Source organism: Penicillium odoratum (assembly GCF_028828045.1).
Source record: "Penicillium odoratum strain IBT 22623 chromosome Unknown utg000003l_segment0_segment0, whole genome shotgun sequence".
NCBI classification, from domain to species: Eukaryota; Fungi; Ascomycota; class Eurotiomycetes; order Eurotiales; family Aspergillaceae; genus Penicillium; species Penicillium odoratum.
The window spans coordinates 177,708-195,517 of record NW_026643145.1 but is presented as its reverse complement, the minus strand read 5'-3'; the positions used below and the strand labels follow the sequence as shown (position 1 = coordinate 195,517).

The following is a 17,810-nucleotide window of genomic DNA, read 5'->3' as shown; positions in this document are numbered from 1 at the left end:
CTAGAATAATAGGTCACTAACGCCAAGACTTACCGCGCCATTGCAACATGATGGTAGGGATAACACTGACCCCGACCATCAGTGCTACAGCCACCCCAGCACCTGCGTTCCAGCCAAGGTTGGTAAACATGTCAGGGAACCTAAACTGTTAGCAATTGATAAACCAACTTGATTTGTTCAAAGATCTTACCAGAAAGGACCAATGAAACCCCACATCTGTCGAACAAAAGTAATAAATACTCCAACACTGGCCGCATCAGATCGATAGCAGTCAACAGCATAGGTTATGTTGATGGTGGTGACAATCTGATTACCACCTGCCGCAATAGCGGCACCAATGATAGGCGTAATGTTCCATTTATCAATTTTGCCGATCTGCACAGCAAATACCACAACACCACAGATAGTCAAGGCGTGACCAATATAGCTCAACCATAATCTGTACTCATTCGGGGGTCGTTCACCAATTTTCTTCTGACGCAGCAGCATCCAGCGATCCGAGATAAGACCACCAATCTGCTCGCCAATCACAGACCCGACAATGATTCCCAGGAACTGCAAACCAACTTGCTGCGTGTTGAAGCCGAACTTCTCAGGCATGATCTGTGGGATCTCAATGGTGAGCATGATGCTACCCCAGAGGAAGATCATGGCATAAGACGCGGCAGGGATAAGAACGCGCGCCTTGGAGAAGTAGCTCAAGGGCTGGATAAAGTCCCAGAAGCGAAGGGGAGTAGGATCGATGCGGCGGAAAGTGAGTAGACCGGTCTTTTCGCTCGTCATCTGCTTCGGGGCTCCCTCTTCCCTCAGGTAGAGCGATTCGGACCCGAGTAGGAAATAAAGGATGAACTGCACACCGTTGACCTGACTGTATTAGTAAAGGACAGCAGTAGAGTGTGTGTGGACTTACAATAGTCAACACATAATAGATCCAGCGATAATTCACGCGCAAGGCCAAGAATCCGAACAGGAAGGGAGATAAAGGCACCCCCAGAGTCACAGACAAGGTCCAGACACCCATGCAACGAGCGCGATCCCGCTTGAAGAAGGTCTCTGCAACGACAGCACTGCCGATCGCAGCAGCCGGACTGATGAAGAACGCTGTGATAGCTCTGCATAATCCCATAGTAGCGTATGAAGGACTATTCGCGCAGCCAATATTTCCAATCATAGCACAGAACAACGAGATCAAGAAGATTGGACGGCGACCGAATCTATTGGACAGGGGTCGCCAGAAGAGGGGTGCTCCACCGAGGACGGCAATAAACAGTGAAACAAGGTAACTGGTACGCTGCAAACTGACATCCAAATCGGCGGCGATATTGGTAAAGGCGGACTGAATCGACGATGCGGTAAACAGACCGATCATGGCATGGAAGACGACGAGACCGAGGTTGAGGTTTTTCTATCATGGTCAGCACGGTTTTGTGCTTCTAGAGTTGGCACGTACCCGCCAGCGAGGCCAATTATACGGATCCGCATCGTTCATATCAGGGATCGGGTCGAGATCAAGTGTGCCATGACGTGCCAGTAGGTACTGGCGATGTTCCTCTGAGAGGTGGGCAACACGATCTTCGACATAGAATGCCTCCTTGCCAGACTCCATGGCACTTGGGCTGACACCCTCGACATGTTGAGAATTGCTATCTGTCTTTGCCATCACTTCCATGTTGTCAGTGGTAGTCCCAGTCTGGGAACCCAGGAGACGATCTGAGCGATTACTTATAGACTCTGCACGTCTAGCATATACTCCTACAGCGAAGGAGTACCTCCGTCCGAGTCCGATTATTACCCCGGACTCGTATAATGATATGATTCGCCAGACGGAGATGACATTACCCGGTGGGGATGATTGTGGAGATAAAATCAAACCTAATGAGAAAGAAAAGCGAGAAATCTGGGGTTTAGATCTTTTGCCCCAGATTATTGTTGAAAAGGACCCAATTTTATTCCTTTTCCCCGGAATCCTAGCATCATGACTATCCACTGTGGAGATGTTGGTTGCTTGACATTTGATTAAATGTTAAATGTGGCTGGAATATTGACTTTGCTTACTCCTATTACTAAATCCGGTCCCTTAGCCCGGTTTGACTCCTCGCAATTTACTTCTCCAGTCGACATCATTCGTTTCTTTAAAAGGTCCGTGCCCTCTGCTCTTTAGCTGATCTCTTGTGATTCGTGTCTATCCACATATTGACATGCTCTATCTCCGTAGCCTAGATCCCTTTGGTCACTGATTGTGGGGATCAACTAATCTCGAATAATAACGTGACTTTGATGATCAATCATCTCGAGCATGAGAGGGGAGAGATCAGCTGGAATATCAGATAGCTTGAGATGGCATACGTAAGGTTGTCCCGTGTCGCCTTGGCGATAACTAAGTAATAGTCCAGTGGTATGCTGACCAAAATGCGAGTGTGCGCGTTTTGGTCAGCCACGTCGATTTTGAATTTCACACATTCAGAGAGGGTGGCTGACGGAAATCCAGGGGAGCCGCTATTCCATTTTTAGAACCCCTTTGTTCTTGAAGCCCTTCTGTCAATAATGGTCCACGAAGTCCACAGAAAACGACTATAAAATACATGATATTAGTTCGCATAGAGCCACGACGCTGAAGCACTGCAAGCTAACATATATTCTTTCTGTCAGCTGGCGATAAGTCATTAGAACAGTCGAGTCTTCCGATCGGCTGCTGTTGGGAAGACCTTTCCCTCCTCGTCTTGCGCTTTCCAGATCCACCGTCATAAACCGGAATCAATCCATCAGAAACCGAGGGGCAGAGCTCCTGTATGTGTTTAGTTGTCAACGCGTTATACAGAGACCATAAGGAAAGAATTTCAACCCGCATGTAGCCGGTATACCGCGACTCATACCCATTCTCAGGATACCGCCCATCGATCATACCAACAAATCCCCACGGATAACTAGGCTTCTTGGACCTTCTCCTCCCGAGCCAGGGCTGGGGGTCGGGACTGGCAATTATTGACTTCACTGACCGCTTATCAATGAGAAGGCAGCCTTTGAATCGACCGGTCCCTTGGCCTTTGCTTGCACAAAGGTGCTTGAAAAAATGTTGGCGAACTTGCTTGACACTTGCTCCATCCCAGAACTGTTTGTCTGAGAAAATGGTGTCCTTGTGCGTTTCCTTCACCAATCGCTCTGCGTCTGGCTCTGGATCCCCGGGTTTCTTATATCGAATTTGGGCTTGAAGCTCAGATTCGATGGGGTGATTCATGACTTTGGCAATGGGCCATAGCGCATCGGACTCGGCAGTGTAGACTGTTCCGTATGTGATGTAGCCCCAGGGGAACTTGGAGTCCACCGAGGGGTACAGAAGCCTTGTTGTGCGACGCTTAGTCTGTCTAAACCAGGGAGCTTTGAGCCAATTGTTCGAGTAGTGGCCTACGAACTCAGGGTGTGACCATCGCTCCGACCAGAATGGGTGATGGTAGAAAAAATTCGGTCACTATCAGTTGGACCGCGAGTGGGCGAGGAAGAAGTATTTGGATATTGAAAGACCGCGAAGTATCTCAATAGTAATAATACTAGAGGCTTTCCGCCGCGCAAAAAGCGCGGCGCCTACTTAGGTGTTCGAGCACACCTCCTACTCGATCTCCTACTCAGTCTCCTACTCAGTCTCCTACTCAGTCTCTTACTCAGTCTCTTACTCAGTCTCTTACTTAATTTCTTACTTAGTCTCCTACTCGGTATCCTATTCAGAATGCTACCTTCTTTCGTACCATATTAATCAAGTGGTCAAAGGTCCATCAGTAGCGGAATAGAAAAGGAAAAGGAAAAAAAATAGAAGAGAAGAAAAGTGAAGTGGAGGGAAAAGGGGAAAAATGAACAGTCTGGTGGAGGTTTCGAACGCATGTCCAAAAAGTCTGCGGTGTACCCAAGTAATAGAGGGATAGAATAAGAGATAACATAGTACGTACAGATCCATCCCCAGTCTGCGGGGCAACAAAGGATCTTTCTACCCTGGTGGTGAGACCCTGAAGACTCCGGTGAGAATGTCTCAATGTTTGTTTGGCTCGGGATCGATTAGCGTGACGCCAAGCTTGGCAATCCAGGGTAGTTGATGACCTTGGCATGGTTCTACTTCCTTTGGTATAAGTAATTACTGCAGATACCTTGAAATGCTAGATATCCTTATACATCCTTATACATTTCAGCTTGTCCACAGCCAAGCCTTCTAGAAAATATTCATGATGCGCCAAGTCCATTAAGATCGATCAAATTAGTTCATCCCTTCCCTCGATCGTCGATTGTCGATCTTCCTGCAAGGGAATTTCTGAGAAATGGTTAAATTAGCTAAGCTTCAACACCTTCGGCTCGGTCGATCACTGCAGGTGTAGGTTGATTGTAAGAGATTCCGATTGGTTTATTCCAGCTTGTAAATATTCTTATCAGTCTCCATATTTACGCGTACCAAACCGTGTAAACCGTGTAAATGTGTGGAGATTCTTATGATACGTCACGTTTGCCAGGGGGGGGGGGGCAGGCTACCACATGTACTATGTACGTGTCAGGGATAATGAAGGGCGCATTCCGACCGTCTAGGTATTCGCAATGCTTTCCTATCTATTGATCCCTGAGTCCCAGGCTCACTGCCCCTGGATGATTCTTTTCGCTACACCATTCTGCGCAGGATGCTTCATCCGATTCTCGATATCTCCAACTTCAACGTTACTCTGACCTTCTCAGGTAGCCTCAGGTACCCTCCAGATCACTGATATGGGATCGTCTAACATCCGACTCAGGAATCTATCTACTGGCCTTCGCCGTCATTTCCCTCAAATTGAAACAGAGATGGTACCTCGGTGAAGCATGTAAGTTGCTCGATTCTCGACTTGAATAAGCTGACCATCCCAGTACCGGCATTCGTCACGGGAGTCATTCTAGGACCATCAGTGTCAAGCCTAGTGGATGCGAAACGGTGGGCTAATGGTACCAATGAGGATGGCCAGATTGCCTATGTAAGTGTTCATGATGCCGACTAGAAACTCAACTAACTGATCAGGCCCTGACTCGACTGGTCATTGGCATCCAGATGGTAAAAGTCGGATATGAGCTTCCGAAGCAATACTTGAGGCAGCGATTGGTCGAGCTCACCATTTGCCTGCTTCCACTGATGGGGCTGCAGTGGCTGGCAACGTCGGCATGTATCTTGTTGATGATTCCACATTTATCTTTTGTATGTGGCCCGAGATTTAGATAAACATGGCTAACGGTGATAGCTCACGTCTTTGATCATTGGATCCTGTATCATCTGCATCGATCCGATTCTCTCGCAGGCCATCGCGAAGGGGCCTTTTGCGGACAAATACGTTCGACGCCATCTTCGCGAATTCATCTCCGCCGAGGCTGGGGGTAATGACGGATTTGGATTTCCGTTTCTCCTCCTTTCGGTCTCAATTCTCCGATATGCCGATCCACCGAAGGGTGATGCCATCGGAAAGCGTGACTGGATCGGGACGCCGGACACGGGTCGACTGGGAGGTGATGCCAGTCGGGCATTGGCACACTGGGCTGTCGAGGGGGTATTATACATGATCATCATGGGCTCGGGGTACGGATTATTGGTGGGATTCCTGGCACGCAAAGGCTTGAACTTGGCTTCCGCAAGGTAAGCATTTCCGTTCATTGGGAGAGTCAGGGAGACAACGGCTAACAGGCATAGGCGATGGATTGATAAAGAGAGTTTCTTCATCTTCCCGGTCGCAATCGGGCTCTTCGTTGTGGGTACCTGTGGATGCTTCGGGTCCGACGAAACCCTTGCGTGCTTCATTGCGGGCTGTGCGTTGAATTGGGATGGGCTATACCTAAAAGAAGTAGAAGCACGACACGATTCGTTCAACTCTGCGATTGAGATGATTTTGAATTTTGGCACATTTGTTTTCATCGGCACCAGCATGCCATGGAATCAAATGCACATGCCACAGGTAACTGGAATCACGATTTGGCGTCTCATCACACTCGGAATTTTGTTGCTTCTGTTCCGACGGATCCCCGCCATCCTACTGGGTTATCGCTTCATGCCCAAAGTCTGCAACTCGTGGAGAGAGGCGCTTTTCATGGGATACTTTGCCCCAATTGGTACGTTGACCGACTCCTCTTTACTGCGTGTCTAACTTGATAGGTGTCGGAGCTATCTCCTATGTAGAGTATGCTCGACGGTTATTACCAGACCCCGGTAATAGTGATGGCGAAATTAATCATTTGACATCTGCCATGATTCCAGGTGAGCGAGCTAGTCCCCACTAGAAGAGACCACGTCGCGCTAACGCATCTCAAGTTGTTTATTGGCTAGTCTTTTTCTCAATCCTCATTCACGGATTGTCCATCCCCGTATTAAACGGCATCTATAAGATAATGCAGGTTCCCGTTATCAAGGATCATCCAGTCAAGGTTCTCCTACTCTCGGACAATGAGCCAGTGCCCAACAATAGCGTGGTGTGTCCTCAAAGGCACTCTGTAATATTGAACAACAGATTTTCTCGAATGGCGCTCGATTGCGGCCACTCCGACCAACCAGAGGAGCCGGATAACATCATGTTACACGACCGTTATGCACGATCGGACCGTTCGTCAAAAGTCACCTCGCATGAGGTCGAACAGGCGTGGCAAATGGTTTAGGCAATTTCTGGGTCGACATCATGCACCATAAATTGACTTCCTTCGGCACGTTTTGACCTCATTTCCTTCAAGCCACAATGCACTCGATCGAGGTGGTAGGCCGTGCGCTAACCACATCACCTCCTTTTTGGTTGGTTCGCTCTCGCTCCAAATGCCTGTTTGTGCCGATCGCAAAATTCCTCGGCCTTGACGAAGGCAAACCCACGTGCTGCGCTCGGCCTATTAATCCTCACAGACCCAAATTCTGTGATGTAAGCTTCTGAGCTACCAACATATATCATCATGTCGTACGTGCAATTTATCTTGCATGAGGTGTAGCTAATGTTCCCAGTATCATGACAAAGCTCAGCCTGCGCGATAATCACGTTGCGACTCTACTTTTGGCCAACTGGGCACTCGCATATGTTTTTATGAGCACCAGATACACCAAAATATATCTTGGAATAGACAACAATGTCGCACCGCGTGAGGGCCTGGCGACAAGGGGTGAAGATGCTGTCAAGTCGGGCAAGATCAGTCAGCGGACTCTCAACAAGTTAAAGCGCCAGGAGGCCGCACATGCCAATGCCGTTGAGGGATATACCGTGTTTGTCGCTGCAAGTAGGTGAATCGCTCCATCTTGAATCCAGCTCTGACCGTTGCAGTTTTGACAGCGGCTTATGCTGGGCTCCCTCATAAGACTATTAACAAGATCGGCTTGTGGTACACATTGTCTCGGGTCGCCTTCAGTCTGTGCTATTCACACATTGAGACTCAGTCGTTGAGTCTTCTTCGTTCGCTGGCATGGTGGTCTGCTAACATCAGCTGTATAACTGGCCTGGTGCTGGCGGGTAAGAAGCTCAAGTGAAGTGATCACTCGATATGCTGTATTTTATGATGCATAAGACAACTGGGACTTTTCAGTACATTATTCATACCTCCATAGAAATGTCGAACCCTTGTTCATTTACGTTGATTGGTGGAATTTATGCTCATAAACCTTGGGAGACGGCATAATAACTCCGGCTAAAAGCAGCATTACTACAGTAAATACCTAAGGTACATATTCCCCACTTCTCCACTTCCCCAGGGTCCGGACTTGGCGACATGCGGAGAAACACCCATCCAGAGAACGTTCGTACATAACATTGGCAGCTTGGCGATTTCTCTGTTGATCAATGCTAAAATGCGTCCAGGGGATGTCTACAGGCGGAGAAATTCCCCGCGACCCCAGATTGACCGTTGGCAAAACATTGGCAAAACATTGGCATTGACTGAGATCAGAGCTATAAATATGTCCAAGCATTGCATAGCAATTTTTCAATCATTACACCGATCAATATGAAGCTTCTAGCTCTGGGTGCGCTTTTTGTGTGCGTGAATGCCCTTACGCATCTGATTCCAGGGGCACAGATCATTCCTGTTCAAGAGAAGGCGAAACTGAGAGGCATCGGTGCTTTTCATGCGAAACACCCGGACCGTCGTACTGTTACCATTCGCTCGTCCCAGAGGGATGATGACGACGTGTCCAGCGACTTTCTTTGGGGTATCAAGCAAGCCAATCACGGAGGTCGACTATTGCTGGAGAAAGGAAAGACTTATGTCATCGGAAAGAAGCTGGACCTGAGTTTCTTGAATGATATCGAAGTTCAACTGGAAGGGGAGATTAAATTCACCGATAACGTCACCTACTGGCAGGCCAACAATTTCTATTACTCATTCCAGAAGTCGATCACATTCTGGGTCTGGGGTGGTCAGGATATCAAGATCTTCGGAAAGGGAACTCTCAATGGAAATGGACAGCGATGGTATAACGAGTTCTCTGGTAACCAAATTCTGGTCAGTCACCACCACCTGATAGAAGATGAGTGTTGACCCTCTTCCAGGATCCAGACAACACTTTCTACCGACCAATCCTCTTTCTTACGGACAACGCCACGAGAGTCACTGTAGAGGGAATCACCCAGCTAAACTCACCTTGCTGGACGAACTTCTTCGTCCGCACTAACGACATCTCGTTTGATGACGTGTACATCCATGCCTCTTCGAACAATGCTTCCGTCAAGGCAGCAAATACGGACGGGTTTGACTCGTACAATGTGGATGGCTTGAGCGTCACCAATGCCATTATTGATGTTGGCGATGATTGCTTCAGCCCAAAGCCCAACACGAGCAACATCTTTGTGCAGAACATGTGGTGCAATAATACCCATGGCGTAAGCATGGGAAGCATCGGTCAGTACTCCGGAGAAATGGATTTCATTGAGAATGCGTATCTGGAAAACATCACCCTCTTGAACGGCCAGGTAAGTTCTGCCTTCAACCCGTGAGACTCATACTGATCACATGTGCTAGACCGGTGCTCGATTGAAAGCTTGGGCAGGTGACGATGTGGGTTATGGTAGGATCAACAACATCACCTACCGCAATATTCAGGTTCAAAACACGGACAAGCCAATAGTGCTAGATCAGTGTTATTTCAATGTGAATTCAACGGAGTGTCTAGCTTATCCCTCAAGGGTGAATATAACCAATATCATCTTCGACAATATCTGGGGCACCTCGTCAGGAGCTGAAGGCAAGGTCGTTGTGGATCTGACTTGCTCCCCGAATGCGGTGTGTACGAATATTACGCTGTCAAGAATTGATCTCACATCTCCCGCGGGTTCTCCTCCCGAGTATATTTGCGATGGGATTGAAGGCGATGTTGGGATAAACTGTACGAGTGCCAGTTAGGAAGTATGTATTAAAGTACAGCCTTTCGTCTTTTATGGGCAATGAACACAATTCTTCTCCATCATGAATACAAACAGTCCCGAAAGGAAAATTGACAAAATGAGTTTGCTTTCATATACATAAGCTCACACCCCATGAGAGAGACTTCCGAAATTGTTGGTTAATGCTGTTCTATATTACTAGCGGCTGAGAATAGCTAATGTGTATACTTGGTCTCCTGCTTCGTCTCCGAATCAGTCTTGACTCACTTCTCTTCTATATCCATCCCCTTAATATCTTTACTTAAGTATGGAGTCAGGTGGACCCTATTTACTCTAGCGCTTATATCTCTTAGCTCCCTCTCCCTCTCTCCTCCCTCTCTACTCTCTCTCTCTCTCCCCCTCTCTACTCTCCCCCCCCCCCTCTCTCTCTTATCCCTTGTCTTTCCTCTTAGAACATAGATTATAAAACTTTCTTCTTCTATCTCAATGCGACAACCTTAAGAAGCTAAGATTACATGTGTCCACGGCTTTTCACTATTGATTATCTAGAGATCTCTAAAAGAGCAGGGCTAAGCCGGATTGAATGACTTGACGAGCTGAGCAAATTGCCGAGACACAAGAATTTAGGATAAAAATCAGTTATAGGTGTCTGGTCTATGCATAAGGGTGGGAATAATGAGTAAAGCAATCTTCGAACAATATGCGACTCGCCCGACCGAGCCGTCAGGGCCATTGAGACTTTGACAGGAAGCGACAACTTCGCGACCAAACGTCTCATGATCTCCTACCTCAAAGCGAGGCAGGTCTGGGATGTCTTGTCGGGCGTCCTCTAGTGTCCTGACTGCTTATTCAAGTACGCCAAACCCATTTCGGTGGATATTAACCCCTTAGTAGAGCCGCAACTGTTTGGGGCTGTGAGACAGCGCGCCATTGAAGCGCGCCTTTAATGGGTACCATGGATTTGGTGTTCCTCTCCTTTCGGGGGAGGGTCAATTTCTGTATATTCGCACCAGTCGCAATCATTACTGCCAACTTACCTATGTAATAGGTATCTGATGGTAGCGCTTGAAGTTACGGCTACGATAAAATAATCCTCGAGGCCACAGGCCCGCTGGCTGGCGAGTTATCTCGTTTTTGCCAAGAAAGAGTTGTTTTTAAGGTCTCGTCCTATACGAAACTTTTCCAAGGTTTGTCACCTTGTAGAGGCCTAGTGTCGGTTGTTATCGAACTTTCAGAAATGGCCGAGAACCCAAGAAATGAAATCCGACCCGAAGCATGCCCCAGGATAATATTATCACGGTGAACAACCGAGCATACAGGCCGATACTCGGGAGGAAGCCACAGAATTCTTTCCCCGTTGAGGGTGATCCATGTATTTTCCAAGACCGATACACCCTCAGTGACCTGATATGAGGTGCACGTATGGGTATCACCGAGGGACTGCAGACTGAGGGATCCGAGGTCGGTGTTGAGCTTTAAACAATCGTCCGAAAAGTGCAACACAGTCACCTCCCTGTCCATGCTCCAAGTACGCCGTAAGGCCGCTGTCGGGATATCCCACAGATTGATGGTCTGGTTGCTAGAAACAGCCGCTAAGAATTGAACATCCGGAGAGAATATCATGGATAGAACTGTATAGGAACAACGCTCAAGCTTTTGACGCAGGATACCCGTGGCAGTGTCCCATAGGTGGATAGTGTGATCACTTGAGCTGGATGCTAGCATCACGCCATTGGGAGAGAATACGACAGAGTGAATTGATCTTGAATGTCCGCACAAAGTCTGCCGTAGGGAGCCGGTGGTGGCATCCCATAATCGGACCGTGTCATCACTCGAGCCAGAGGCCAACGTCTGACTATCAGGAGAAAAACCTACACAGTAGACTGGATCAGAATGACCCATCAATATCAAGTTTTCCTTCCCTGTAATAAGATCCCAAACCCTAATGCTTTCATCACGGGATGCGGATGCAAGAAGTCGGCCATCGGGGGAAAATGCTATCCCCAGAACCGCATCCTTGTGGCCTTTGAGCGTTCTTTGTAGATGACATAAAGAGGAACCCCACAGCTTTATAGTGCGATCCCACGAGGCCGAAGCTAGGAGCTGGTTATCAGGAGATAGTACCACAGACCAAACCCAGTCTGAGTGAGCATCGACAGTCACTGACGAGGCATGTGTAGAAAAATCCCAGAGCCGGACTGTATGATCCCAGGACCCAGATGCTAGGATTTTGCCATCGGGAGAGAATTCCACAGATCGGACTATGCCCGAATGATCCCTGAAAATGTGATTCAAGGATTTTGTCACAGTACCTCTCACCTCGACGGTCTTGTTCTCCGAGCCGGACGCTAAAAGCCGCCCATCAGGACAAAAATCCACAGCCAAGACTGGATGAAGATCCGAATCTCCTTGCAAAGTCTGCAGTAGAGCGCCTGTATCGGTATTCCAGAGTCGGACTGTCCCGTCTTCGGAACTGGACGCAAGAAGTGGGTCTTTTGGTGAAAACTTTACAGAATAAATAAGCCCTGAATGACCTGATAGAATATAGCTCAGAGCACCCGTGGCAGCATTCCAGAGACGAATTGTTCTATCCCTGGAGCCAGACGCTATAAGTTGTCCAGTTGCAGAGAATGCCACTGAGAATATAGAGCGAGTATGTCCTTTGAGTACCGGCTGGATGATCGCACCAGTGGTTCTATCTCTTAGCCTGACAGTTCTATCAAATGAACCAGACGCAAGAACTTTGCCGTTTGGAGACACAGCTAAAGTCGTAACCCCATCTGTATGGTCTGAATAAACCTGCTGTACATCACCGGTCACAGTGTCCCAGAGCCGAACCGTCATGTCGTACGAGCCAGACGCCAGAATATGGGAGTCGTGAGCACAGAATGCAACAGATGAGACTCCGGCTGAATGGCCCCTCAGAGTATGGAGTAAGGCCCCTGTGGTGATATCCCATAGCTTTATAGTGTGATCGACCGAGGCAGAAGCCAGAAGCTGGCTGTCAAAGCGGAATGCTAAAGATGTAATTCCATCTGAATGACCTTCAAATGTTTGTAAAGTTTTCCCCCAGTCTTCTTCAGCATCTGGTACTCTCAGTATCCACCCAGGAAGCTCCTGTTTAAAATGACTTCGTATGACGGAGGTCCTAGAGGCGAACAACAGTCCCGAACAATAGATTTGCAAGGGAGCCAGATCAGCAACGAGTCTGAATTTCAGAACGAATCGTTTTGCATCATAAAGAAAAGCAAACAATTCGTGATTCTCATCGTCCTAGTAATTATGTTTAACTAAAGTATCAGTACAGTAGTTTTGGGTCTATAGCTTACTATTTGCTTGATTGATTGTAATAAATCAATGGTCCTCACAACTTCAGACGCTAGACCTATGATGCTCATTGCTTCCACCCAGTGTAGAAAATGATTTTGAAGAAAGATAAAAGCATCTTCCAGGTGAGACAGAGGATCTTGGCTTTGTATCAGGTGATGTGCCCAATAGCGGCAGGAGTATTGCATTTCTGAAGGGACACAATGCTCAATAGTCTGGAGGTCAATCTCCTCTCGCAGTGTTCCATCGCTCATTAGCCCACACACATTTCTCTTCAGATTTCGGCACAACAGAAGACATCGCGTGGCCAGTCGGCTATGCAGTTCTTTTTCATTTATTCGGATTGGGATTTCCTCCTGAGAGTCCGGGTTGAGGAGGAAATCCCGAAATGAGATGTGAAACATCCGCACTGGTAAATTGTTATCCTGCGGGACGTTCAAAACAGAGTGCAATAGCTTCAGACGAAGACCAATCAGCCTTTCAGAGAGGCCAATAAGTTTTGAAAGAGAGCAAATTGATAATGGGCTCTCAAGGATCACAATCGCACCAAGGATTTTCTGATATTCTTCTTTTAGACGTTGTGTCTGCCTCTCGTTCAGCTCTCTGAAAAGCATATTCAAAACTGGGAGATAAGCTCCTCCAATTTGGGATCCTTCACTTCGATGCTCAAGAATATCGGCAAAGCTCTCGTCTGGATCCCAACGAGGGTCCTCAAAAATGCGGCATACAGTAGCGATGAAAATAAATAGTGGGACAGACAGCGCAACAAGAGCATGGATATTGTGGGATCCAGGCCAGTCTTTGGATAGTCCTTGAATCTTCCTGATCTTGACAAGCCGATGATTCAAGAAAAGGGATATGTCGTGTGTGATCATTTCTTTGGGAATCTGATGGAGGGCAAAGTCCTGATGCGCTTGCTCTGACATCTCCGAAAATCCAAGGCGAATGGGGAGTTCAGGCCTACTCGTCAAGAACACCCGGAGACTCACTGCCTGTTGTAGCTTGGGAAGCAGCTGCAACAAGACTTGAATATCATCATCTTGATCGCATTCGTCGAGGGCGTCTATCACAATCACCAACAGTGAGTTGTTGCAGTTGTATTTTCTCATGTCTCGAAAGGGCTGAAGAAGCAAAGTATCGAATTGTTGCTTAAGTGTCTTCGTTTGAAATTTCAGGGTCATCATAACATGTTTTCTGAATGATAGGCCTTAGCTGAGGAATATTCTTTGCCATTCGTCTTGTCACTGTGGTGAAAAACTTCTTAGCATTCCCTCTATCGGCCTCACCCCTTTTGAAGAAGAAATTTGCTCCTAGTAAATTCTTCAGGTGTAAATCTCGAGCGACTGAACGACAGATTGTCGATTTTCCAGTGCCAGCCATACCACTGAGCCAAAAAAGGCATTTTCCCTCCGGCGATATAGTCCATTCTGCAATTTCGTTGAGAAGTGCGGCCCTGGTGCCTTCGAGACATTCATCTTCATTTCGATCATCATACGAGTCAAACTCTGCACCGTGTGCGATCGGTAGTTTATCTAGAGGGTCTTCACTTTATTAGAATTCAGGTGCGTCACATGATCGCTACAGGCTCATCATCTGACCAGAATAAGAGTGGAACAGGTTTATTGTGCCGTTATTGACTCCTATCTGAGAGCCGGAGTTCACACTTGGGAAGGTAACCACGGAGGCCATGGGTGTAAGAAGGGTGGAAAAATAATTTGGAAAGATGAACAAAATTCTCAGGCGTGATATACTTGAATACTCATTTGAGAGACAGCCTATCAGACAGCAGTCCGCTGACTCCTCAGCTGCCTCTTCTACTTTTGGAAAGTGATCGATTTTCCTGATAAGCATGCATGAGCCAATGTCACGCCTATCACACTACCACATACCAATTCCACACGTGGGTGGGGGCCATCTAGGCTTAAAACAAAAAAAAAAATTATTTCAAATAGAAAATTGAATTCTTGTATGTCTATCGACTTTCTTCATGGCAGAATCAAACCACTTCATTCATGCCTCGGGGGTTAATGTTAATAAATAGAACCTACTTGATCCCCGGAGCCGCAAAGCGACTGTTTGAATCTCCAAAATTGGTTCATCTAAAGTCACTCTGATGATCCCACAGGGAGTAATGCCCTGATCATGAGATTATAAGTCAGCTAATAGAAAAAGCATGAAGATCGAAAACAAGAAGCCAAGAATAGATATTAAAGAAGATATTTCACGAACATGGCATTTTCATGGTATTGACACCTCTCCCAAGCATTATTTGACGACTCGTTAGCTTCATTAGCTTCAAGTTGGTGCGTTCCAAAGACCTTTGTAAATGTAGGGTCTTCTTTATAGGTCTGGTTGAATGCAAGGCGAAGTTCCGAGTGTCTTCAGTATGTCAGCCCCGAATAAGAAACCGGAACTAAAAATCGGAGAGCTACCTCTTTGCCGCCTCAAACCAGAGGACTGCAAGATGCAACCCCTTTTGCCGAGGAGGATCGCTTGGATCAAGAGGGGCATCTCGAAAGTTTTGTAAAGTTTGCCAATAATTTGTTCGTATTGCGCTTGTTCGTTGCAAACACTTTTGTATTCTGCGTAATTCTGGGATTTGAGAGCCTCGTAGTCATCCGACATGCTGTATTTTTGCTATTATGGAATTTTCAAAGATCAAATAGAAGAAAGAGGATTGAAAGACACAGCTAAGAGACCTCAGCCGGTGAGTCCCCAGATAGCGTACCTGTTTCTTTTTTCCTGGCGATCTTTTCGGCTGCAATGTTGGCCATGTTTCCAAAAGCAAGGTACTCCTCTTCGCATGCTCTATATGAGGTCAAATTGCATAGCCCCTGGTGACGTAAATCTGTGTTCGGCTGCTGGTTCGCAGATGCCTATAGCCCCCATCCGTCCTCATCTTCGATTTCGATCCCTCTGCATCCAGTCGAATACCTTTGAAAACACAGTGTGGCAATACGAGCCAATAGCGAAAATACCGCGCATGCACCTGAACTCTGTCGATTTACCTAAGTCCTTATTGTCATCGCCGATCCCTGCCACCAAGTGCTCCTGACTAAAATCCTCATTATCTTCACGTGCGGTATTGTTCTGTGGAATGGAGCTGACGGAGCAGTTTCTTCCGCATTAGTCCAGTCTGAACGTTTTCCAATTTTGCTGTAGACGGTATAAGGATTGGCAAAAAAAAGTTGGCATAACACCGTGACCTGATTTGATGCGCCCGGCAAAAATGAGATTATTGAGGGTACCGGTTGTTATGGCCTATTCTGATGTCCTCAACACTATATTTTTGTGATACAATGCAAGTGCATATCGGAAATAAAAGCCGCAACCTCGGAACAATTCCTGTGTTGTCTTTATAAAGAACCGAATTGATTTCGAACAAATTTGGACGTCACGCTGTATATATATTGTCTTTTGTATTTCATCGGAAAGAACAGTCAATCCCTGCTACATTATCTCTGGTCTAATCACGGGACTCCATATGCATTCGATGGTCAGCATGAGGCCGTAAAAAGAGTCGGCGTATTGATCATGGATGCTGTACTCCGTACCTTCAAACCTGTTCGTTGGCTGCTCACATATCTTGAACGATCGCGAGCCAGCTCTCAGTGAGTGGATATTTCATTGGTCCGCTGTTTTTATTTTCTGCTGAAGAAGTGTATCACTGCCTCGGTGATGTGATATACTACTGACCGCAGTGGCCTTCTATTCGGAGGTGCTTGCCGAGGCAACACAACTTGCGAATGCACGCAGTGACTGAAGGTGCCGAAGGCGCAAACAGCCTGGCAGTGCATGACCCTTTTTGAGCGAATTTACGGGTTTGTTACCCCACTCCCGGTGAGGAGATACAATATTGGTCAGCTGGACTCATTGCCTGCAGGTCATGATCGAGAGTGACGTGTCACGACCACACTTACCTCCTATTCGTTTGTCCTTGTCTGGCAAGAATTCCCTGCGGCCACTAAAAATGAATAATCTAGGGGCTGGTTGCAGGGAGTCCTATGCTATCATGATTTAAGAGTTGCTCTTTCTCCACTTATTTACACCTTTGAGACAAGAAGTAATGATCGCGGCTACACTGGGAAATTTTGATTGGTTGGTAACATGCTGCAGCTCCATTTAATGCTCCAGTCTGTCATGGCGCGCACTACCGAGCGGAATATGCGAGTGTCGTGTGTGGAGGGCTTTATTGACTCTAATGTCCGTCCGAGCACCGGACCGCCGAGCCTCAATTTCACATCTGGAGAAGCATGGTACTCACGGTCTGCCTCATGGTCTGCCTTATGGTCTCCCCTTCCCGCCTGTCTACCCGCCTACATGTTCAATAAAAGAGCAGACATAGCTATACTCGGCAGTGAAGCAATGATACTGGAAGGAGATGTTTACACAGGAGTGGACCAGGCCTCTGAAGCATTGTGGCACTCTCGATGGGACAACTAAACCAGGGCAAATTCAGGGTGGTCTGCCAGCGACCAGCACTCCGTACCGACTACTGACGCAGGCACAGCTGCTGGCAACGCCGCAGTGCACGGCGTGCATGTCGGGTAAGCAGCATGATGAGAGGAACGCTCGCGCAAGACGGCCATGTCTGCATTCAACGAGAACTTTCGAATTGATCCATTTGGATACGATGGAGATGGTGATTACTAAATATGGCTCTAGGATACGTGACTACTTTTACTGATAACTATTCTCGTGGCTCGTGGGCCTATACCGTCAGAAGGAAGTATGAAGCGCTCCATAAGTTCCTATATTTCGAGGCCTAGGTATAATAATAATACGGCGCCTATATTAGAAGATTTATTACCGGTAATGGGAGAGAATATCTACGAGTTAGAATATATATCGAATCCTAGGCAGTTACGTTCGATATCATACTATAAAGACCAGAATGGGCTGGCCAAACGTACTAATCGTACTATCCGGGGCAGATTAACACGCTCCTATCTGATGAGGACCTTTCTCCTTCCTGGTAGGTCCAGCTCTTGGACATATTGGTCTATTTCAAGCTGCTCGCCCTAGCGTCAATTCCGCAGAAGAAGAACCTGTATGAAGTCATTTACGGGAAGCCACCCTCGCTCTTGTATCTACGACGGATCAGCTCCTATGTAAGGATCTCGATCCTAAAAGAGCATTGAGCCAAAC

The 17,810-nt window shown here is 47.2% G+C and overlaps 6 protein-coding genes across 6 annotated transcripts; 3 read left to right on the top strand and 3 right to left on the bottom strand.

Annotated features, from left to right (window-relative positions):
• Positions 1-186: 186 nt before the first annotated feature.
• Positions 187-1,669, bottom strand: N7520_003325 (uncharacterized protein; the record flags this gene model as incomplete). The annotated part of the gene is made up of 3 exons (XM_057137260.1): positions 187-864; positions 911-1,405; positions 1,451-1,669. The coding sequence occupies 3 exons, from the start codon at positions 1,667-1,669 to the stop codon at positions 187-189; spliced, it is 1,392 nt and encodes a 463-aa protein (XP_056997725.1).
• Positions 1,670-2,754: 1,085 nt separating this feature from the next.
• On the bottom strand, positions 2,755-3,235 carry N7520_003324 (uncharacterized protein; the record flags this gene model as incomplete). Its single annotated transcript, XM_057137259.1, has 2 exons — positions 2,755-2,785; positions 2,874-3,235. 2 exons carry the CDS (start codon positions 3,233-3,235, stop codon positions 2,755-2,757), a joined length of 393 nt encoding a protein of 130 aa, XP_056997724.1.
• Positions 3,236-4,652: 1,417 nt separating this feature from the next.
• Positions 4,653-6,639, top strand: N7520_003323 (putative plasma membrane antiporter; the record flags this gene model as incomplete). The annotated part of the gene is made up of 8 exons (XM_057137258.1): positions 4,653-4,707; positions 4,764-4,832; positions 4,876-4,979; positions 5,024-5,197; positions 5,241-5,629; positions 5,684-6,099; positions 6,143-6,244; positions 6,299-6,639. The coding sequence occupies 8 exons, from the start codon at positions 4,653-4,655 to the stop codon at positions 6,637-6,639; spliced, it is 1,650 nt and encodes a 549-aa protein (XP_056997723.1).
• Positions 6,640-6,921: 282 nt separating this feature from the next.
• N7520_003322 (MAPEG family protein) lies at positions 6,922-7,486 on the top strand (the record flags this gene model as incomplete). Its single annotated transcript, XM_057137257.1, has 3 exons — positions 6,922-6,926; positions 6,971-7,239; positions 7,284-7,486. 3 exons carry the CDS (start codon positions 6,922-6,924, stop codon positions 7,484-7,486), a joined length of 477 nt encoding a protein of 158 aa, XP_056997722.1.
• Positions 7,487-7,959: 473 nt separating this feature from the next.
• pgxB (uncharacterized protein) lies at positions 7,960-9,354 on the top strand (the record flags this gene model as incomplete). Its single annotated transcript, XM_057137256.1, has 3 exons — positions 7,960-8,457; positions 8,505-8,924; positions 8,974-9,354. 3 exons carry the CDS (start codon positions 7,960-7,962, stop codon positions 9,352-9,354), a joined length of 1,299 nt encoding a protein of 432 aa, XP_056997721.1.
• Positions 9,355-10,502: 1,148 nt separating this feature from the next.
• N7520_003320 (WD40 repeat domain-containing protein) lies at positions 10,503-13,843 on the bottom strand (the record flags this gene model as incomplete). The annotated part of the gene is made up of 2 exons (XM_057137255.1): positions 10,503-12,608; positions 12,665-13,843. 2 exons carry the CDS (start codon positions 13,841-13,843, stop codon positions 10,503-10,505), a joined length of 3,285 nt encoding a protein of 1,094 aa, XP_056997720.1.
• Between the last annotated feature and the right edge of the window lie 3,967 nt (positions 13,844-17,810).